The sequence below is a fragment of the Podarcis cretensis genome (assembly GCF_951804945.1).
Source record: "Podarcis cretensis genome assembly, chromosome: 6".
Taxonomy (NCBI): domain Eukaryota; kingdom Metazoa; phylum Chordata; class Lepidosauria; order Squamata; family Lacertidae; genus Podarcis; species Podarcis cretensis.
Window position 1 is genome coordinate 57,594,534 of NC_137175.1, and position 23,173 is coordinate 57,617,706.

General features: G+C 43.3%; 1 protein-coding gene across 4 annotated transcripts in view; it reads right to left on the reverse strand.

Moving 5' to 3' along the window:
- TTC39A (tetratricopeptide repeat domain 39A) overlaps window positions 1-23,173 on the reverse strand; it is a 52,790-nt gene that overhangs the window by 27,039 nt on the left and 2,578 nt on the right. Inside the window, exons 1-6 of one of the 4 annotated variants that reach the window (XM_079980375.1) lie at window positions 21,944-22,084; window positions 19,697-19,784; window positions 18,529-18,633; window positions 2,029-2,160; window positions 847-923; window positions 414-481 (exon numbers count right to left, since the gene is read on the reverse strand). In XM_079980375.1, the coding sequence (XP_079836501.1) occupies window positions 414-481; window positions 847-923; window positions 2,029-2,160; window positions 18,529-18,633; window positions 19,697-19,731 (417 nt within the window). In that variant the 5' untranslated portion in view covers window positions 19,732-19,784; window positions 21,944-22,084. Of the gene's footprint in view, window positions 1-413; window positions 482-846; window positions 924-2,028; window positions 2,161-18,528; window positions 18,634-19,601; window positions 19,785-21,943; window positions 22,085-23,173 lie in introns of those variants that run through there. The other 3 variants (XM_079980376.1, XM_079980373.1, XM_079980374.1) reach the window with 3 other exon arrangements.

Below are 23,173 nucleotides of genomic sequence, written 5' to 3' on the forward strand. Positions count from 1 at the left end.
TGCAGAATTAGACGATATGAGATTCTGAGAACCAGAAAGTTTCAGCTACTCCCCTCTGCCCACTATCCATATCCCATAAGAGATCCACTAGGCTGAAAATAATAATACTAAGAATACTATACCAGCTGCAGTACTCTTCCACTCAGTTACAGAATGATTTATTAAGTCCCCATATTATGAACTGGAAACATCCTGACTTCCTTATTAAACTTGCTTCTCAGTGTGTGAGAAGCTACATGCTATGCAAAATGCATAAAAGCAAAGCTGCATGGTGTGGGTGGACGAAGAAAGAGATTCTTATTAACATCACCTGCCCGACTCACTGTGATCTCAGTAACCACGGTCTTACTGAAATTAACTGAGGCCTCACATTCCTGTTTCCACAACAATGTTCCAAAAACAAATCCTCTTACCTGAAGGAATGTAAGAGCAGCTCTCTGAAGCAAACATTCGGCATAGCAAATTTCTGCATGAATTTCCTCTTTTTGAAAAGGGGGAAAGAGGAAAAAAAGATATGAAGTGCATAGCAGGAAAGCTCCACCACCAAATGGAACAGTGTCATCATAACCACTACAATCTTCCACATTATAATACAAGCACACCTCAAAAATGTCCACATTAGGATGTCCTATTAAGGCTGTTGCCTGGATGCCCTTGTTTTCGAAGATTAGGCAGGTGGTGACCTTTCCAGTTGTGGCTTCCCACCTACGCAATTCTTTCCCCACAGAGGCTTGCCAGCTGCCCACTCCTGAGCTGTTAAGCACCAGGTGAATATTTATTTATTTTACCAGGCAGTCATGTGGACAGAAACAGGAGCTAATGTTTATTTTTGTTTATTTTTTTTACCTTCAGTTAATTGGTCAACATTGTGTCTGTGCACTAAATTGTTGAGTGAATCGGCCACGGTGGATTTCTTCCGAAACCTACATAAAAACAAAAGAGGCTGGAAATGTAGAACACATTGACAAAACCCTTTAGTCATATTGGCCTTCAAAAGCTAAGCCTAACAATGCAATCTTATGCATGTAATATCAAAAGCAAGTCCAACTGCTGAAAGCTAAATAGACAGAGGAATGGAGTCTAAGTACATCTAAACTATATTTGCATATATTCTTGCTCCAATACCTTTGTCTTTTTTTTTTATTTCAGTGCCTTTCCTCCACTCTGTCAAAACTTTAGATTCCAATCCAAGGAGATTACAGACTTGAAATTTTAATTTATTACTCTGCAAAATGCCAAGTACACAGAACAATATGTTCTTATGCTCAAAGTGATTTAAGAAAAGGCTGTATGTATAATTAAAGGTTTCATATACTATTTTCAATTATCTTTTACATTACAGTGGTACCTCAGGTTACATACGCTTCAGGTTACAGATTCCACTAACCCAGAAATAGTACCTCGGGTTAAGAACTTTGCTTCAGGATGAGAACAGAAATCGCGCGGTGGCGGCGCAGCAGCAGTGGGAGGTCCCATTAGCTAAAGTGGTGCTTCAGATTAAGAACAGTTTCAGGTTAAGAACGGACCTCTGGAACGAATTAAGTATGTAACCAGAAGTACCACTGTACTTCGGCATACTAAATTTTGCTATTATATTTCTATGTGTTGAAATTCCTGACTAGCAACAGTTGGGACTCAATGCCTTTATGTGGTCACCTCAAGCATTTTCTGACATAAACATTAATCTCTGTTTAAAGCAGTATGTTATTCTATAGTGTTTATAGTCCCACAATTGTCATTTTGGCTGCATGACAATAAATAAATATTTCCAAAATGGCTTACATGTGGCCATACTGTATGTAGGTAAAGTGCAAGTAAAATTATACCTTTCAACTTTCATGTAGATGACTGCATTTATACATGGTGGAATCCAACTTTCAAAAAAAATTATTGGTGGCACATGAAGGTTCCTAAGAATCCTTTAGCGTTTTCCTCTACTAAAGCATTTTCTTCATTCTTACTGTTGCAAAGCTGTCTTATGTACTTATTCTATGCTTTTGACCATCTAGAATAATTCTCTGTGCTTACTTCTGACATATGGCTTGAGCTTCTTTCATTGTGTTTCCAGCATTCAGTATGTCCTGAGAGTCAAAGGTCATCATGGCTTGCATTTCCAATATGGTGGCATATGTCAATGCATGATACATACTCCCCTTTGTTCTGTGGGAAACAAGTTAAAGGGAGATACATCTATTCTATGATATTCACAGAAGCCACAATATAGAGTAAAGGAATGAAAACAAAAACAATGGCCTTAAAGGTAGCAGGTCAAGGGAGTGGAGAGTTAGAAGCAGCAACACCCAGGATCACTGAAGGATATTTTAAAAGCAGGATTGGAAAACCTATCAGCCCGAGAGCCATATTCATTCATGGGCAACCTCCTGCGGGCCACATGTCAGTGGTGGGAAGGGCCAGAGCGAAAAGGTACAGAATAGGTGGGACTCTTTCCTTTGTACAGTTGGCTACATTCCAGCCATGCAAAAACCAGGTTTCCATGCACACAAGTCCATCCAGCCAAGCAAGAGGCATTACCACACTTCAAGGACGCATTCCAGCCAAGCAAGAGCATTCTAGGAGGGTGAAGAGCAAGGTGTGATGGGACATGGCCTTGGGAAAAACCTGAGGGCTGGACAGAGAGGCCTAAAGGGCCACATTCAGTCCACGGGTTGGAGATTCCCCTCCCCTTAAAGAACTGGACTTTGTCCTTGAACATCACAGTGCCATTCACAACACAACCACTTCTCTGAATACCACAAAGTAAACACTGCAGTCTTGCTGTAGACCTCATTTCTTAAATTTCAGTCCAACAATCCTATCAATATTGAAGGGATCAGACAAGCAGAGATATAAGAATGGTGGCCAAGGTGATACTGAACTGCTTTTAAGAGGCAGCATGATGGTACATGGTCTTGGCTTTACTTTAGCCCTTGCACATGTTTGAAAACAAAACAGCTGTGTCTGTACATCCTGCAACACACATTGAAAGGATACCTCCTGAAGTAAAAATCTTAGCACCAGAAATGGAATCCCTAATATTAACATCTATTACTGTAATGTGTGCTTACCTCAGAAATACTGAAGAGACCAAGTTCAAACTTTTACTAAAGTTCTGTCTGCTCTACAGAATTTTCTGGTTATAATTTTTGTTGGATTTGGTTTTCAGTGCTTATAGCATGTACTCCCTTTGTCATCCACTCCTATGGGTTTTCTCTCCCATCCCTCACAAGTATGTCTGCATGTGTTGGATGGTGGTGGAAACTCAAGTAGACTATCTTAAAAGATGTTTTTAAGGATTGGGTCATCTATTATGATCCTTTGTTATTAGACCACTTGTAAAGGTTCACACAATTGACTGCACTGGTATATGGTCATCTAATTATTTGCACTACTATGAAAAAATAGAAAGATGGGAATGCAACAAAGACTGGGCTACCAGTCAGAAAGCACACAAAGACCTGCGTGCTGCCTTCTGTCATCTAATACATCCTAAATGGTCCTTCTAGGAACCTCTTAGTTTTGACTGTTGCTACTGGTTCCTGTCAAAGCAACTTCTCTCCTTATCTGTGGGCATTTTTTTCTCCAAACAGTTATCTCCTTCAAGCAAATTTAAATCCAAAAGATGTAGCCCCCCAGTTTATCACCCTAAGACATACAGGTTCTCTCATCTCTCCATTATTTGATTCCTCACCATCCAAACTGCAGTTCCTCAAGCTAGAAACCTTGCATTCAGCAAAGCTACACTAACACAGAAGCCAACAATGGGACAAACCCTTAATTAAATTACAGTCTCCAAAGTAAGGAAAGGAGGGGCTATTAATCAACATTTAATTACACTAGATAAAGCACAGCAAACTGTTCTGTAGGGAACAATCTGCATTGGGAGGGAAGAGAGGGATTTGTCTGACTCACAAAGAGATCTTATTTATATGTTAAACTGGAGATAATCACAGCATACCCTTAAGGTTTGTCCACAGAGGTACTTTCTCCTTGTGGCAAAAGCCTTTCCATCTCACATTTATGACACTGTAAAATCAAACCCATTACTAGCCGATCAGGCTACTTGCAAATACAACCATTTAATGAAAGGTTGCTACTGCTTCTTGTAGTATATTTGTACAGATAGTTGATGTGTTAGATACCACAGAGCAATCATAAAATGTGTTATAAGTGGTACAGAAGCCAATAACTTATTAGCTTGTCTACTTGGGCTTGCCAACATATACTGATCTCCTGGGGTTGAGGGTCAGAAGTGGTAGAAAAAGGCCTGAGGTTGAAAAGCAGTTTAGGATGTATAGTGCAATCAAATTAACAAGGAACTATGAGCCTCATAAGGGACGTGGGTGGCGCTGTGGGTTAAACCACAGAGCCTAGGACTTGCCAATCAGAAGGTCAGCGGTTCGAATCCCCGCGATGGGGTGAGCTCCCGTTGCTTGGTCCCTGCTCCTGCCAACCTAGCAGTTCAAAAGTACATCAAAGTGCAAGTAAATAAATAGGTACCGCTCCGGCAGGAAGGTAAACGGCATTTCTGTGTGCTGCTCTGGTTCACCAGAAGTGGCTTAGTCATGCTGGCCACATGACTCAAAAGCTGTACGCCGGCTCCCTTGGCCAATAAAGCAAGATGAGCGCCACAACCCCAGAGTTGGTCACGACTGGACCTAATGGTCAGGGGTCCCTTTACCTTTACTATGAGCCTCATAAATAAAGCGTACAGGAATGTACAGGGTGAATTCTCCTTTGCCAATGAATAACCTCTGCATTTAATAAGCTGATTCCACAATATTGCAGTATCCTCATATCATGCTGTTTTACTGCTAAAAAATGTATACAGGTGTTGTTATTTTTCAGTTGTTTAGTTTCCTTTTTTATATAATCATAGAATCATAGTATTGGAAGGGACCCCAAGTGTCATCTAGTCCAACCCCCTGCAATGCATCATAGAATTTTTACATTCTACGATTCCTAGGAATGGTGGTTGATTATAAATAAATGTGGATTTTATACTGATTTATTTTACTTTATTTTATTTACTTTCCTAAGAATTTAGGTTGAGCCTCATTACATCTTTAACAAATGAACTCAGAAGTTTGGGAAACACTAGTTTACCTTTACGTTTGGGCAAGATAAAGGCATTGTTTTGCTTTTGCTTTTGTTTTCTCTCTCCATAAGATGTATTCTTGTATTCCTGTGCTGCACCTACAGCTTATATATTTCTCAGGTGGTTTCTATGGTGTGTAATGGCAAACACAAAACCTAGATAAATTAGATAAAATACTTCCTTGTTCCTGCATTCAAGACAGGCATTACATGATGCATGAATACCAATTCAATTTACTAAGGCAATATAAAAACTTTGAAATAGCATTTATGTTATAGTCTTAGTCTTTCAATAAAAAGCTAGCAAAGTGCTTTTCTGTCAGGACTGGCAGGCACTCAGATCAGTTATCTTCAATACCATCAGGAAATTCAGTGCATTATTCTGATTCATATCAAAACAATGAAATCAGAATTTGAGAAACCTAATAACTAGATCTGACATTTAATCTACAATATATGGACTACAAAGAAGCTTTCATCTACACTGCTAAATCCTGAAATAGCTTTTGCCCATCAGCTTCTATGAGCTGGAACAAAGTAACCTTTTGTATTCCTTTGAGTTACCTGTTCCTAAAAGATTCATAAGTCCTCCCTGCATGAAGCGACCAGATTTGGTGTGTCACCACCAGCATTTGGCAAAGGAAACAGAGCTAGGCAGCTAACAGAGTGATCCTAACTTCAATTTATGCATGCTCAATGAGAAAATAGACACCTACTAGGACAGAGGAAAATGGTCATTTTTGGTGGAAGCATCATTTTTCCCAATAGGTGAATCTCTAACTCATATTCCAATGGGACTACCGGTGGGAAGGGGGGCTGAGACATGAAAGCGAACACCAACACAATGGCAACACTCCTTAAATCACTTGCCAATAGCTTCTAGTTAGTACCTAGTCACAGGAATGGTCAATCACATTATTATTAATTATTATTATTAATTATATTTTATTTATATCCCACCCACCTGGCTGGGTTTCCCTAGCCACTCTCGGCAGCTTATAGCATATATAAAAATACAACAAAACATCAAACATTTTTTAAAAAAGAATATGCAACCAATTATTCATCACTATCTCTATGTGTCTCTTGCATCCACATGCAACCAGCCAACATACACAGTGGCACTGATATTAACCACCCACAGTGTCATTTGGAGGCTGAAACTAGTAGGAAGCCAGTTACTTATTCTTTCAGGGCACTGTGGTCTAAACCACTGAGCCTAGGGCTTGCCAATCGGAAGGTCGGCAGTTCGAATCCCTGTGAAGGGGTGAACTCCTGTTGTTCGGTCCCAGCTCCTGCCCACCTAGTAGTTCGAAAGCATACCAGTACAAGCAGATAAATAGGTACCGCTCCAGCGGGAAGGTAAACGACATATCTGTGCATTGCTCTGGTTCACCAGAAGTGGCATAGTCATACTGGCCACATGACGTGGAAGCTGTCTGTGGACAAACGCCAGCTCCCTCGGCCTACAGAGCGAGATGAGCGCTGCAACCCCAGAGTCATCTGCGACTGGACCTAATGGTCAGGGGTACCTTTTCCTTTTAGTGTCTCTCTCAGCAAATACACGGCAGGGAGAAATATAAATAGTGTAACTATGCCAAACCTAGGGATTCACAGATGTAGAATCATTTACCACCACCTCTCATACACCTCTCAAGCACCACTACGTCTCATACACCTTTCAAGGGATACAGGGCTCTGAAAGGACAAAAAGCTGAAATGCAATAGGCTTACCAGTGCTGTCAGAACCCACTTCTCTATTTTTACAAAGCCCTTCACACTCATGCAGTTTGCTCCTTGAATCCTGTATCACTCTCCCCCCCCCTCTTTCACACACACTTCAAAGTTTTGCAGCTTATGATTATACAGAATATAATTAATACTTCATTTTCCCTAGGTGATGTGGTATCTGGAGCTACAACATTCTGGCACAAGGGAAAATGTTATCAAACAAATGGAATATGCTAATTTTATATGATATGGCTATATGCTTCATAGTTCCCCAGTGAGCTTCTGCTTTTCCTTCTCCACAAGGATGCAGTCCTATGGACACCATGACACAAAAGAAATAACAATCACCAGCCTATCCATATTGCTAGCATTTTTTTTCCTTAACAAAGCTGGTGCATCAAAAGTTATTTCAGTGGCTTTACAAGAATGGTACTTAGCAATAAACCTGAAATATTATCAAAGATAAATTCTTGCCTGATGTCAGATAAAGTAAGGCAGTAAGTATTTTCCACTAGGAGAAAGAGAGGGAACGTGTGTGTTTATAGACCGTGAAAACCCATTTAGATTCACAGGACACTGAAAGAGTCAATGATGAGGAACAGATGTCTCTGAAAGAAAATATTGTGTATTATTATATGCCTGCCCCACTTCTACCACCATTCCCTTGACACAAGGAGTGTGTCAATAATGAAGCTCATTTGCAGTTAAATTAAGCTCCCTGTTTCTCCCTTTGAGGCCATTACTCTGTATTCAAAGACAAAAAAAGGAGTTGACTGGCTCTCTAAGTTAAAGTAGTTTAACAGTGAGAAATAAATTCACATGTAAAATCCAAGGATACCTAGTCATCTCATTAAACCAATTCAACAGGGGCTCATTTAAGCAATAATCAAAACCATCTGTGATGAAGTGTATAACATTTTTAAACAAAGGATGTGGCTCCCATCACTTTTGCATGTGCCCCCCCTCAAGTTTTATATGCAATGATTTTATATATATAGATAAAGGTTTAAATAAATGCAGATTTTCCCATTAATTCCCAGGTCCCAGTAATATTTTCCACTTTGCACATAGCATCCAAAAAGACTGGATGTCATTTAAAGAGAATTATCTGTTTGCATGCCCTGCCTATTCCAGGTTAGACCACATATGTTTTCATATCCTAGAGCTGCCATTTTTCTATGTATCCACCCTGCTCCTTGTGCTGCTGCTAGATGAGCAGAGCTTAGCCAAAAGATTATGGCTGTCTCTGCCAAATGTAGTGACATTCCAATTCAATAAAAGATATATATTTTGTCATATATATTGAGTACAGTGATACCTCGGTTTACGAACTTAATCCGTTCCGGAAGTCTGTTCTTAAACTGAGGCTTTCCCTAAAGAGGCCTCCCATCACTGAGGTAAAGTTCACAAACTGGGACACTACTTCCGGTTTTGTGGAGTTCATAAACCGAATAGTTCGTAAACAGGGCTGTTCTTAAACCGAGGTACCACTGTACACCATATTCCATTCCGTAGGGGACGAAAACAGAAAATTGGAGAGGTGGGTAGGGAGGAGAGGAAATAGGGAGACAAAGCTGGCTAACATCATGCAACCTTTGAACAATCATTTTCAATTAAGTCCTTCTTTGTAAAATTGTTCACAGCAACTAAGTATAATTTAGTAGGGAAAGATGCAGTCAAATTGAAGTAGTAGTTGTAAATTAAAATCAGCAACAAATAACCATTGGAGAATTTTAAGAAACAGTAACTGGCGTACCAGCATTTCAAGAACTTTGTAACTTGCAAGTACAGTGGTACCTCGGGTTACAAACAGCCTAGTTAACGAACTTTTTGTTTTGTTTTTTTTAAATTTTTTATTGAGTTTTCACATTTTATAAACACAAACACACACACACAGACAAAGACAACACATATAAAGTTTCATATCCTTACTTTCCTAACCCCAGTTCTTGACCTCCCCCCACCCCCCCTTCATACATCCTAATTCAATTAAATTAGCTCAGCAAATTCATATCTCTCATCCTTTACATATTATTATTATATATATATATTTTTAAAGAAATACTTAATTCTTATTACTTGGCCGAATTTACTTATCCAATTTTCTTATAAATATTAAATCCTTTTCTAAGGTCGACTCGAATTCCTTCCACGAATTTCCCTTTTATCTTAAAAATAGGTCATAATAGTCAAACACAAAGGTCATAAACATTTTCTTTTTTTGAAAATTCTTTCCCCCCCCCCGCCCCGGTCTCTGTCCCTTCCCAATGTCCCCATGTCCACAAAAACAGTTTTTAGCCTGGATTCCTCACATCTGAGGCCTTTAAATCTCTGTCAGTCTCTCTCTGCCGATTTTGTTGGTAGCCCTCTTTGTTGGTCATCAGGTCTCGAAGGAGTTCTAGCTCAGTCTCGTCAAATTTTCTTCCATCCAAAGTGCTTGGTACCAGCTGCTGCGAAAGGTCAGCTAATCTTCCATACTCAAAGAGGAAGCCCCAATCATATTTCTTGCTTCTTTTAAATTCAAATATTCCAAGTGTTCCAGGGGCTTCCTCCCTCCTCTTTCGCATCTTTTGCAGATTTATAATCCAAAGGTCTTCTTCTTTATGTTCTGACAATGTAGGCTTCTGGTTGGTACTCTCCATCTGTACTGGCCCTTGTTCCCTCTCCTCCTGTTCTGAAATTATCTCTTCTAATTCAGCTGTAGATTTTTTCCCGGTCAAATCCATTGTGCATTCAGCAGAGTCACTTATTTTAGAGTTCAAGGTTATAAGTTGTTTACTCATAACCGTAGTCTGCTCCTGCAGCTTTCCCACGAGAAAAAACATTCTTTCTATCTCTGCCTGTAGTTTTCCATCTGCAGCCATTGTAGTGTTTCAATGTTTCCCCTAGGGGGATTCTAGTTACTTAGTAGTTTTTTCCCAACAGTCTGTTACTTTGTTATTTCAGTACTTTGTTCCCAACCAGTTTAATTCAAATATAACAAATCCAGTCCAGAAAGGTGTTAAATAATAAGATTTTTAACTTTCACTGCCCGTTTGACAGCTCCTTTGACAGCTGTCAAACTCTTGTTCCCTTCTCTCCAGCTCACATACAGGACACTCCCGGGTCTGGGGGGGGTCTAGACAAAGACTTCTAAAACTCCACTCTTACTCTCCAGCACAAATCTTCTTCTGTCAAATTCATGAAAATATTATCTTTTAAAAAACACCAAAAATAAAAAACTCTCCACCTTAGTTCTCCGATCCTTGCTTTAAATCTTCTGTAAGCAGGGGGGTGCGGACTTCCCTTTAGCACATCCCCCGATCGTACCGAATTCAAAGGTAGAAATTTTAAAGTCCAAATTCCATTTTACTCACGGATTGATTAAAGTCCGAATTTCAGGGAAGAAAGTCAGCGGTCTCCGGCCATGGCTCGCGGCTTCGCTCCACTGCAGTAGCGGTCCACTCACAGCACCACGCCGCTCCCCATACCCTCTCCGCAGCCTTTAAAAAGGCTCTTCGTGGGTCGGGGGGGGCGCTTTAGGTGCCCGCCGAGTCACCAAGTCCGCAGGCTTCAGCGCCTGCGGTTTCTGAGGGTCCCCGTGTCGCCGTCGCGGTAGAACCCTTCTCCAGCGGAGCCGATTCCCTCCAGAGCTCGGAGGGAATCCGCCATTAACCAGATCGTGCTAACCCGGGTTAGTTAACGAACTTTTTGGATTACAAACACTTCAAACCCAGAAATGAGTGTTCCGGGTTCCATATTTTTTTTTGGTATACGAACGTACTCCATTCAGGGGTGCACTTCCGTTTTGAGTGCCACACTTCTGTTGTCCGGCAGCGGAGAAGGGGGTTGTCACGGTGTTTCACGCAGCTGTGAGGAAGGGAAGCTGCTGGTTGGTGGGCTCACAACTCACCCCCATGCCGCTACAAGAGGAGATCAATCCCTGCAGAGGCTTGGGAGGGAAGCTGCACGCCTGCCAGCCAACTGGTTGGAAGGCTCGCAACTCTCCCCCATGCCGCTGTGGGAGACGCGCTCTCTAGGGAGCATTTCCTGCAACAGTGTGGGGGGGGATCTGTGTGGATCAGTTCAGCTACTGATTGATTGATTGATTGTGTGACTGAGGAAATGGATAAAAGCCCCACATCCAAACAATGACTATTATCAGTGCAGGTAAGAATTTTTTTAAATTTTCATTTTTATCATCTATAATACTGTTTTATTTATTTTATAGTGCAGTACAGGTGGCGCTGTGGGTTAAAGCCTCAGCGCCTAGGGCTTGCCGATCGAAAGGTCGGCGGTTCGAATCCCTGCGGCAGGGTGCGCTCCCGCCGCTCGGTCCCAGCGCCTGCCAACCTAGCAGTTCGAAAGCACCTCCGGGTGCAAGTAGATAAATAGGGACCGCTTACCAGCGGGAAGGTAAACGGTGTTTCCGTGTGCAGCTCTGGCTCTGGCTCTGGCCAGAGCAGCGATGTCACGCTGGCCACGTGACCCGGAAGTGTCTCCGGATAGCGCTGGCCCCTGGCCTCTTAAGTGAGATGGGCGCACAACCCCAGCGTCTGTCAAGACTGGCCCGTACGGGCAGGGGTACCTTTACCTTTTTACATTGATTACTGATTTCATTTTATGGATCAATGGTCTTATTAGATAGTAAAATTCATGTTAAATTGCTGATTTAGGGGTTGCTTTTAAAAGTCTGGAGGGGACGCGGGCGGCGCTGTGGGTTAAACCACAGAGCCTAGGACTTGCCGATTAGAAGGTCAGCGGTTCGAATCCCCGCAACAGGGTGAGTTCCTGTTGCTCGGTCCCTGCTCCTGCCAACCTTTACCTTTACGTTAAAAGTCTGGAACGGATTAATCCATTTTGCGTGCGTTGATTTATAATAATAATAATAATTTATTATTTGTACCCCGCCCATCTGGCTGGGTTTCCCCAGCCACTCTGGGCGGCTTCCAACAGAGATGAAAAATACACTAAAATATCACATATTAAAAACTTCCCTGAACAGGGCTGCCTTCAGATGTTTTCTGAATGTCAGGTAGTTGTCCATCGCCTTGACATCCGATGGGAGGGCATTCCACAGGGCGGGCGCCACCACCGAGAAGGCCCTCTGCCTGGTTCCCTGCAACTTGGCCTCTCGCAGTGAGGGAACCGCCAGAAGGCCCTCGGAGCTGGACCTCAGTGTCCGGGCAGACCGATGGGGGAGGAGACGCTCCTTCAGATATACTGGACCGAGGCCATTTAGGGCTTTAAAGGTCAGCACCAACACTTTGAATTGTGCTCGGAAACGTACTGGGAGCCAATGTAGGTCTTTCAAGACCGGTGTTATATGGTCTCGGCGGCCGCTCCCAGTCACCAGTCTAGCTGCCGCATTCTGGATTAGTTGTAGTTTCCAGGTCACCTTCAAAGGTAGCCCCACGTAGAGCGCATTGCAGTAGTCCAAGCGGGAGATAACCAGAGCATGTACCACTCTGGGGAGACAGTCTGCAGGCAGATAGGGTCTCAGCCTACGTACCAGATGGAGCTGGTAAACAGCTGCCCTGGATACAGATTTGACCTGTGCCTCCATGGACAGCTGTGAGTCCAAAATGACTCCCAGGCTGCGCACCTGGTCCTTCAGGGGCACAGTTACCCCATTCAGGACCAGGGAATCCTCCACACCTGCCCGCCTCCTGTCCCCCAAAAACAGTACTTCTGTCTTGTCAGGATTCAACCTCAATCTGTTAGCCGCCATCCATCCTCCAACCGCCTCCAGGCACTCACACAGGACCTTCACCGCCTTCACTGGTTCTGATTTAAAAGAGAGGTAGAGCTGGGTATCATCTGCATACTGATGAACACCCAGCCCAAACCTCCTGATGATCCCTCCCAGCGGCTGCATGTAGATGTTGAAAAGCATGGGGGAGAGGACAGATCCCTGAGGCACCCCACAAGTGAGAGCCCAGGGGTCTGAACACTCATCCCCCACCACCACTTTCTGAACACGGCCCAGGAGGAAGGAGCGGAACCACTGTATGACAGTGCCCCCAGCTCCCAGCCCCTCAAGACGGTCCAGAAGGATGTCATGGTCGATGGTATCAAACGCCGCTGAGAGATCCAGCAGAACTAGGAAACAGCTCTCACCTTTGTCCCTAGCCCGCCGGAGATCATCAACCAGTGCGACCAAGGCAGTTTCAGTCCCATGATGAGGCCTGAATCCCGACTGGAAGGGATCCAAATGGTCCGCTTCTTCCAGGCGTGCCTGGAGTTGTTCAGCAACCACTCGCTCAATCACCTTGCCCAAGAATGGAAGGTTTGAGACTGGGCGATAATTGGCCATCGTGGCCGCATCTAGAGATGGTTTTTTAAGAAGCGGTTTAATAACCGCCTCTTTCAGCGGGTCTGGGAAGGCTCCCTCATGGAGGGAAGCATTCACCACCCCACGAAGCCCATCACCCAGTCCTTCCCGGCTAGCTTTTATAAGCCAGGATGGGCAAGGATCCAGGAGACAGGTGGTTGGCTTCACTCGTCCGAGCAGCCTGTCCACATCCTCGGAGGTAACAGATTGGAATTGATCCCACACAACTTGACCAGACAGGACTCTAGCACTCTCCCGCCCCGGCCCTGCTCCCACGGTGGAGTCTACTTCTTCCCGAATCTGAGCGATTTTATCTGCAAAAAAATTTGCAAAATCATTGCAGGAGAACATGTGGCCCGTACTGGGCCCCGATGTTACAGGTGGTTCCGCTAAATTGTGAACCACCTGAAAGAGTCTCCTGCTGCTGTTTTCTGCAGATGCAATAGAGGCGGTGAAGAAAGTCTTCTTCGCCGTCGCTATCGCCACTTGGTAGGCTCGACGTTGAGCTCTAACCTGTGTCCGGTCAGATTCAGAATGGGTTATCCGCCACCGGCGCTCTAGCCGTCTCAACGATTGTTTCATTGCCCTCAGATCCGTGGAAAACCACGGAGCTCTCCGGGCTCCATGCAATCGGAGAGGGCGCTTCGGAGCCAAACAGTCAATAGCCCTGGTTAACTCCGCATTCCAGCGGGCCACCAGGGAATCGGCTGAAAGGCCATCAACATGGGATAGAGCATCCCCTACCACTCTCTGGAAACCATTTGGATCCATTAAGTGGCGGGGGCGGACCATCCGAATCGGTCCCACCTCCCTGCAGAGGGGATGGGTCGCAGAGAAGTCCAGTTGCACCAGGAAGTGATCTGACCATGGCACTTCTTTCGTTTCACTTTTACTTGGTGTCAGATCACCAACATCCGTAGAGGTAAACACCAGGTCCAAGGCATGTCCGCGGCTATGGGTTGGGCCAGACTTATTCAGGGACAGCCCCATGGAGGCCATGCTTTCCACGAAGTCCCGAGCGGCCCCTTGTAAGGTCGTGTCGGCATGGATGTTAAAATCCCCTAGGACGACCAAGCTAGGTGTCTCCAGGAGAACATCCGCCACGACCTGAAGCAGCTCGGGCAGGGAATCCTTGGTGCAGCGGGGAGGTCGGTACACCAAAAGGAATCCTGTACTGCCCCTATTGCCCAACTTCCAGAACATGCACTCAGAAAACTGGGTCTTCCCAATAGGACGCCTGGTGCAAACTAATGACTTCCTAAAAATCACTGCAACCCCCCCTCCCCGCCCACATGACCTGGGTTGCTGTGCGTAAGAGAAACCTGGTGGACAAGCAGCGGCAAGGACAGGCCCATCTGCTTCATCCAACCAAGTCTCTGTTACACATGCCAGGTCAAGTCCTCCATCCATGATCAAGTCATGGATGGCAGTGGTCTTATGAATCATTGACCTGGCATTGCACAGCAACACTTTCAGGGCATGTGGGTATCCCTTGCTGATTCTAGTATTCATCCGGTCAGGACCAGACCCGGAGGCAGGGATAGTCCTCAGACAACGACTAAACCTGCCTCCTCTGTAATGACATGGTCTGGTCTTAGCGTAACTCCTCCTCCTACCCGTGATCACTGAGATCGGTTGTCCCAGTGCATCCCCCCCTGTGGAACATGCCCCAGCCATTTTGTGGGCTGGGGCCCACTCCCCGGCAGCCCTGACCCCTCCCCTTAAGAACAAAATAACCCCTTTAAAAAACAACAACAAAAAAGCAACACCACAAATAAAACAATACAAACAAAAAACAATAAAAATTATAAAAATTACAAAAACATAAAATCAAACAAATTCCCAGGCCCAATAAACATCCACCCCACCCCACCCCACCCCACATACAAAAAATTCAAAATAAAATTTTTAAAACATTTTAAAAGCACTCTGCACCCCTCCAGCAGTAACAGCAACTGTCCTAGTGAGGCCCGTCAGGCCCTGCCCTGGGCCAGGTGGTAAGTGGCAGGAAGGAGCAGGGCCCTCAGACACTCACATGCAGGAGAGTCCTCCTGGGCAGCAGAGCGCAGCAGTCCCTGTGAGGCTTCAGGCCCCGCCCCCGGCCAGATGGTGAGTGGCAGGAAGGAGCAGGGCCCTCAGACACTCACATGCAGGAGAGTCCTCCTGGGCAGCAGAGCGCAGCAGTCCCTGTGAGGCTTCAGGCCCCGCCCCCGGCCAGATGGTGAGTGGCAGGAAGGAGCAGGGCCCTCAGACACTCACATACAGGAGAGTCCTCCTGGGCAGCGGAGCGCAGCAGTCCCTGTGAGGCTTCAGGCCCCACCCCAGGCCAGATGGTGAGTGGCAGGAAGGAGCAGGGCCCTCAGACACTCACATACAGGAGAGTCCTCCTGGGCAGCAGAGTCCAGCAGTCCCTGTGAGGCTTCAGGCCCCACCCCAGGCCAGATGGTGAGTGGCAGGAAGGAGCAGGGCCCTCAGACACCCACACATGAGAGTCCTCCTGGGCAGCAGAGCACAGCAGTCCTTATGGGGCTTCAGGCCCCGCCCCGGGCCAGCTGGTGAGTGGCAGGAAGGAGCAGGGCCCTCAGACACTCACATACAGGAGAGTCCTCCTGGGCAGCAGAGTCCAGCAGTCCCTGTGAGGCTTCAGGCCCCACCCCAGGCCAGATGGTGAGTGGCAAGAAGGAGCAGGGCCCTCAGACACCCACACAGGAGAATGCTTTGGTTTAAGAACGGACTTCCGGAACGGATTAAGTTCGTAAACCAAGGTACCACTGTAGCAGCTTCCAGCTTTATAAAATCAAGTACAGTGGTGCCCCGCAAGACGAATGCCTCGCAAGACGGAAAACCCGCTAGACGAAAGGGTTTTCCGTTTTGGAGGTGCTTCGCAAAACGAATTTCCTATGGGCTTGCTTCGCTGATCCGCTAAGCCGCTAATAGCGCTAATCTGCTAAACTGCTAATGGGCTTGCTTCGCAAGACGAAAAAACCGCAAGACGAAGAGACTCGCGGAACGGATTCTTTTCGTCTTGCGAGGCACCACTGTATTTTCCCTTTTATAGAAGCAGCCACCTTACCAAAGCTAATGAAGGGGGACACACATTATTTCCTTTGCTGCTCTAGTTAAAGAGTATTGCCAACATCTTATCAACCAAGACCAGATGACTGGGAGGTTGCCTGCTCTTGATGGGGTTACACTTCCTCTGAAGGAGCAGGTTTGTAGCCTGGGAGTACTCCTGGATCCTTTGCTGTCACTTGAGGCTCAGGTGGCCTCAGTGGCCCGGAGTGCTTTCCATCAGCTTTGGCTGGTGACCCAGCTGTGCCCCTATCTGTACAGGGATAGCCTAATTACTGTTGTCTATGCTCTGGTAATTTCAAGGTTAGATTACTGCATTGTGGTATATGTAGGGCTGCCTCTGAAGACAGTTCAGAAACTTCAGCTAGTGCTGAATTCAGCGGCCAGGTTGCTCACCGGAGCAAGATGGTTTGAGTATATTACACCGATCCTGGTTCAACTGCATTGGCTACCAACTAGTTTCCAGGCCCATTTCAAAGTGCTGTTTTGACCTATAAAGCGGTATAGGGCGGTATATAAATTGAATAAATAAATAAAATAAATAAAAATAAGTTGTTTACTGCAGAACAGCCAGGTTGTCTTCATTCACTTTTTATGAGGCACCTACAATACATTGTCATCATATCATTGTTCTTCTGTTTTTCCTGCAGTTCTTCCATCTCTTTCCAGACTTCAAACAAAATCAAATTCTTATTGCTAAGGAACACAACAGCAGCAACATCTGTGCAGGTACTGATCAACTTAGTGCTCTTTTTTTGCATTTTTTAAAGAGGCATTTTGACATGTGCAATGAAGCCTATTATGAGGCATCTTCTTTGGCATACATTCACTATGATCTTTTGCACTGGTGTTATTTTATCGGCATATTTATTTTCTTTTTAAAAATCAGTTATTTAATTTGCACTAAAATGACTTCCTTTTTTAAAAAAAGAAACTGAAATATTTGTGTGACAGAATTTAATTTTAAATAAAAACATTTTAATGCAAATTTTTATTTTAAAAAAATATTTGTATTTGTTTTGCAAATAAACATTAATCAGGCAGGCTAATATTAATACTCTATCCCTTCTCTGCCCATGTCGCTATGCCTAGTCATTTTCAATTCCACATATAGCTTACATTGGAAGACCAACAATTGGGTAGCACTAGGAACCACCAGACTGATAATACCACATTTCTCTATTTAGTGGCCTGGTTCACACAACACTATAGTTTGTTCTTGGCTGCAGCTCGTGGTTACCAAGGAGTGAGTTTAACCATGAACCCAGGCTCAGACAACACATTAAGCCAAATTTTGGCTTCTTTCAGCTTGATACACAATTAAAAAGAACTGAGGAGCAATGTGGCTGTGAGCTCCTCCCTGGGATCCTGCACATTTCCTTGGATTACCATGTCATGTAAACCAGGCAAGTGTTTTCAAATAATATTTAAATACTAAGGGTTATTTTTGCACAGATACTAGTAAAATGTGGGAGCACATTACAACTATTATTCTTGAGTAGAAAATGTTTAATTGTACAACTTATTCAGCTATTCGGCTGGTGGTACATTGCATCCCTAAATGGATACAACATCACCAAGTCTGGAAGTGAGTTACAAGCTTTTCTGTCAGAAATTGAGTATTAATACTTGCACTGGGGCTTATTCAATGCTTTTCATTTCAGGTTAAAAAATAATTTGAGAATCAGAGAGTCAGATTCCTATGTTCCTTTGAAAACAAACACACACACACACACACACAGAGAGACAGTAGGTGAGGTTGAATGCCTGGGCCCCCTTCTCATTATTGGAATAGCCAGGTTAGCTTCCCAGTAGAACATTAAGGGGACAAACGAAGTGGATTTGTGAGAGACAGCAAATGGATGGGGCCCTCTCCCTCAACTTGTGGGTATTTTGAAGGACAATAGGTCAGAGTGGAAAGTTGAGTTATGTGAACTAGAAGCTAGAACCCAGAAAGTAGCAAGCTAGGAACTGAGAGAGACAGAGCGATGTTTTATTTTCTGTTTGAATCCAAGGCTGTGGCTATGGGTGCAGCAAGACCCTCTTGGGGTGTTAATGCTGTGAACTCCTCCATCACAAAAGCTCAGGTTGTATATATGTGTAAATAAACCATATATTATAGAGACACCACAGTCTCTGCTGTGCCTCATTCCAAAGGAAACACGAACCCTGGGTAGGCGCCTAGAACCCTTGGAATCTTGCACTGCTTGGAAACTGGAGTGGCGTGCAACAATACAGAAAGACTTGTAAAAGCTAGTTACTTTAGCACCATAGCAGAAACACTAACAATAATTAGAGAAAGAAATAAACAAGCTTACTTAGTTTGCAGAGAAACAAGGGCATCCTGGAATTTGTTATTTAGAAACAGATCCACAGCTGCCATGCATTCACTGAGAGCAACATTCAAGTCCTGTGCAGATGATCTGGAAAAAGAGAAAAGAGTTAATGCTAACTTCTCTGTTTCCAATGCGGCATGAGATAAAGAAGTCCCATCTTCCCAAAGGTCAGCATGTTAACTATTAGAATGCTTTTCTTAAAGTGTATTTCTGTACATGTCTAGTCAGAGGTAAGAATCATTCAGTTGAATAAAACTTACTCCCAGGTAAGCACGCATAGGATTGCACCCTTAGTTTTCACATACGAAGCACAATTACTCCATCAGCATCATGTTAGAAAATAACATCCAGGCAATCTTGCTTGAAATGGCTTTTTAAAAAAAAAATATGTGAAAGGTGCAACATTTTGTGCTTGTGCATCTACAAGTGGGACTTGCAACAAAATGTACCAGAGGATTCTTATGCCCTATGAGTGCTCCTGTTCAAGGCTCTATTATTTTTTTTAAAAAAGAGAGAGAAACCTGAAACGCATAACAACTCATTGAAACACAAAAAACCCTCAAATAGTTTAATGCACTACACAACATATGTAATAGATTGTCAGAAGCTGAGCACTGTTCAATTATGGAAAAGGATTAAGAGTAGCACTATTCCACCATTTTTCTATGATACAGAGAGTCTGAGATAAAGTTTTAACCTCCAGAACAATTAGCAGTATATACACCTGCTTTACAGGACAAATGAAAGAAATTACGTATTCATGCAGCTCACAGGAGGCCGTGATGGTCACTAACCTTTAAAAGAGAATTAGACAAATTCATGGAGGAGAGGGCTATCAATGGCTACAAGCCATGAAGGCTATGCTCTGCCTCTACAGTTAGAGGCAGCAATGCTTATGAATGCCAGTGCTGGAAACTGCAGCTGGGAGAGAGTGCTGTTGTGCTCTAATCCTGCTTATGGGTTTCCCACAGGCATCTGGTTGGTCACTATGAGGACAGGATGCTGGACCAGAGGGACCATTGGCCTGATCCAGCAGGCTCTTCTTATGTTCTAACAATATGTCTTGTGATTGTGATACAAGCATAGAGATGGGTCTCACGTGCTCTTGTTCCATGGTATTTTAACAAGCAACTTATCTTCAATTGCTCACATGGACTCAACTGCTTCCTTCTCCATGTTCTTCATGCTCCCCTAGTAATGTCATTATCTTTCTGTCCTTTGATCCAAATGTAGTGGCTCTTAAAATACCATTAGCATAATTTCATATTAAATTAAGACATTAACTACTAAAAAGAAGCAATAGACCTCAGTGCACCTACTGGAATTGCTTCCCTCCCTAAGCAAAATGAGATAAGAACTACAAAACATTTTGTGCACTCAAAAATTATCTGGAAATAATAAATAAAACACAAAGGATAGCATCTCATAATTCATGACCAAACTTAACTTGCTCACTTCCAGAAGTATTTAACTGACACGGACACATTCACATCAAACATAGAAGCAAGTTCTTACAATATCATTTTAAAAAACACACAAAACAGGAATATGGTTCTTTCTTTCAACTACTACAGCAGTTGGCAACTAAAAAAAAGTCATAAATATTTGACTAGCAATGGATTTATTGCTAATTTCCACTGCAACATCTAGTATTTATTCAATTGCTTTCAGCAGTTATACCCTGCCCTTCCCCCAAATCAGAGCACAGAGCACAACATGCAGTATAAACAATATAAAACATGTAACAAAATTAAATTGTACATCCATTATAAAAAACTGCAGCACTAGACCTCAATTCCATCCAGAATCAACACCAACATGATACTTATTATTATTTATTCAATTTATATCTCAGTCTTCCTGCCAAAGGAGTCCAGGGTGGCAAACACATCATTAAAATAATATTTAAAATATTCTAAATACAACCAGTCTCTCAATGAATTATTTCAGGGTTGCTAGGAATTGTATCTTTCTGCTTTCTAATACCTGGGTGAACAGAAATATTTTGAAGTCAATAATGAGGAAGACAGACTCTCCTCACCAGGGAAACTATTCCAGAAGTGGGGAATTTCTACTGGAAAGGCCCTGCCATAGTTTAACACCAACTGGGCAGTTCCCAGTGGAGGCACCAGGTTCCAAAAGCTTGGATGGAGAGCATGTTTCTGCTTGTTGTCTGAAAACAGCTAATGTGGAGGACTCTCATATCTCAGTGAGGAGCTCTGTAAAAGGGGCGCCATTGCTGCAAATGCCATGCCACATATCACTATTTTACTCACCACACTAGCCAGTGGGACTACAAGCAGATACTTTTCAGCAGTTCTTAAGGTTTGGGGTAGTACATACTAAGAAATACATAAAAGGATTACTATTTTTTTATTTTAAAAAAAAAACTAATTACAGTGTAATGCCAACACCTTGAAGTGGGCCTGGTACAGTATATGAATGGCAGCCACTACAGTATCTTCAGAACTGAAGTAACATGACCCTGTCAGCTGTGCCCAACAGCCAGGTTGCAGCATTCTGTACCACCTGCAGCTTCTGGAATGCTGCATTTCTCTATATGGGTGGTTATTAGAGCATTGATAACTGGCGTTAAGCTGTTCCAGTCCAGGAACGGCCATAACTAGTGAACCAGCAATAGTTGGGCGCAGGTAAGTCTCACCATTTTAAGTCACTTGGGTCTCTTGTGACAGCTTGGAATCAAGAATCACCCTCATCTATGAATCTGCTCCTATATGGGGCAGCACTCCCACTGAAGAACAGGCTGTCCACCTAATGCCTGGAACTGGGAACCACATTGACTCATAGAACCACTGTCTTGTTGAGATTGAGTTTATTAGCCCTCATCCGGCCCATCACTGCCCCCAGATAAAAGACATTTGAATAGCTCAGTTACTTTTAAATATATATGAAATGCTTTAGCCAATAACCCTAGTGTATTTCTTAAGTCCTAAACACAATGATGATTATGGATAAACTATTAAACTAGCAAACGTATCAGCTATTGTACTTTTTGGTATGCAAAGTAATATTTATTTCCTTTTAAATTTCCCAGCTGTTGTAATGGACTTACAACATGGCTTTGAAATAGCAACGTTTATTTCCTATCAAAGTTTATTTCCACTTCAAAGTGTAGTTACTGTGCATTTTTCTATCAGAAGTTGCCCAGAGATTATGCAGTCCATTGGCTAATTATAAAACTTCTCTAACCTAATTTATGGGTTAGCTATTGCAACATCACGAGCAAAGTAGACTGCTTTGACTTGTGATTTTGATTTACAGAAACAGGCAGTGGATTTGTTCAGGACATAAAAAAATACTATATTGGAAAAACACACTGAATTTGGATTGAATGCATTGAGCACAACCACTAACATACTGGAGTAGGAGCCAATACCTGTGCATTTGGAGGAAGTGCAAAAGGCGGCTACCAGGCTAGACAGTGTCCTCAGCATCCCAGAGGACATGACAGAGAACCTCCTGACCTCTATCACCTGCCTGGGGCACAGAATACAGACATAAAGCAGAGAAAGTAAGAAGCAACAGACATTAAAGATTAAAAATAAAGGAAGTGTATTCTGGACAACCTATGACCATTTAATGTGCTGCTGTTATGCTGCACAGCATGCAGGAAAGAATTTGAACAGAGTAGCAAGAAAAACGTAGGCCTGGCTCTGAGTTTTTTTGTTTTAAAGTAGAAAATACTTATTACATTATATGTCTGACAACAGACAAACTTTTTTTGTTGCTGTTAAATTTAAAACTTTCAGTCTTCCAGCTTTACTTAATTTTATATAATTAATAATTTTATAATGAATTTTATAATGAATGATTTTAGAGTGTTGTTTGTGCTGTACTTTTGTACTGTTTTATTGTTGTTAGCCGCCCTGAGCCCGGCTTCGGCTGGGGAGGGCGGGATATAAATAAAATTTATTATTATTATTATTATTATTATTATTATTTACAAGACAAATGGGAGAAAGATCTAGATCAAGGAGTTTCAATAGTAGAATGATACTAAATATTAAAAATATTTTGAGTAGCTTGCTACAAGCTGATTGGAAATAAAAAAAACACACCTTATAGAACTTAATCCAACAGTGTTCAACCTTGTACAAGTTGGATCAAATTTATCAGTGATTACATGGCACCATATCTCTAAAATGGGAAAACTCTTAGCTACAGTGTTGAAGAATAAAGGTAAAGGGACCCCTGACCATTAGGTCCAGTCATGGACGACTCTGGGGTTGCGGCGCTCATCTCACTTTTTTGGCTGAGGGAGCTGGCGTACAGCTTCCGGGTCATGTGGCCAGCATGACTAAGCCGCTTCTGACGAACCAGAGCAGCACACGGAAATGCCGTTTACCTTCCCAGAGGAGCGGTACCTATTTCTCTACTTGCACTTTGACGTGCTTTCGAATGAAAGACTTTCCTTCAAACAGCATAGTGCCCAAACCCTTTCTCTCCTATTCAAGTGCCCAACAGCTTTTGACCTATTGCACAGAGCCCTTCTCAACCCTCTGAAGGCTTTATGAAAACAGAGCAAACTTAACAATACAGTGGTACCTCGGGTTACATACGCTTCAGGTTACAGACTCCGCTAATCCAGAAATAATACCTCAGGTTA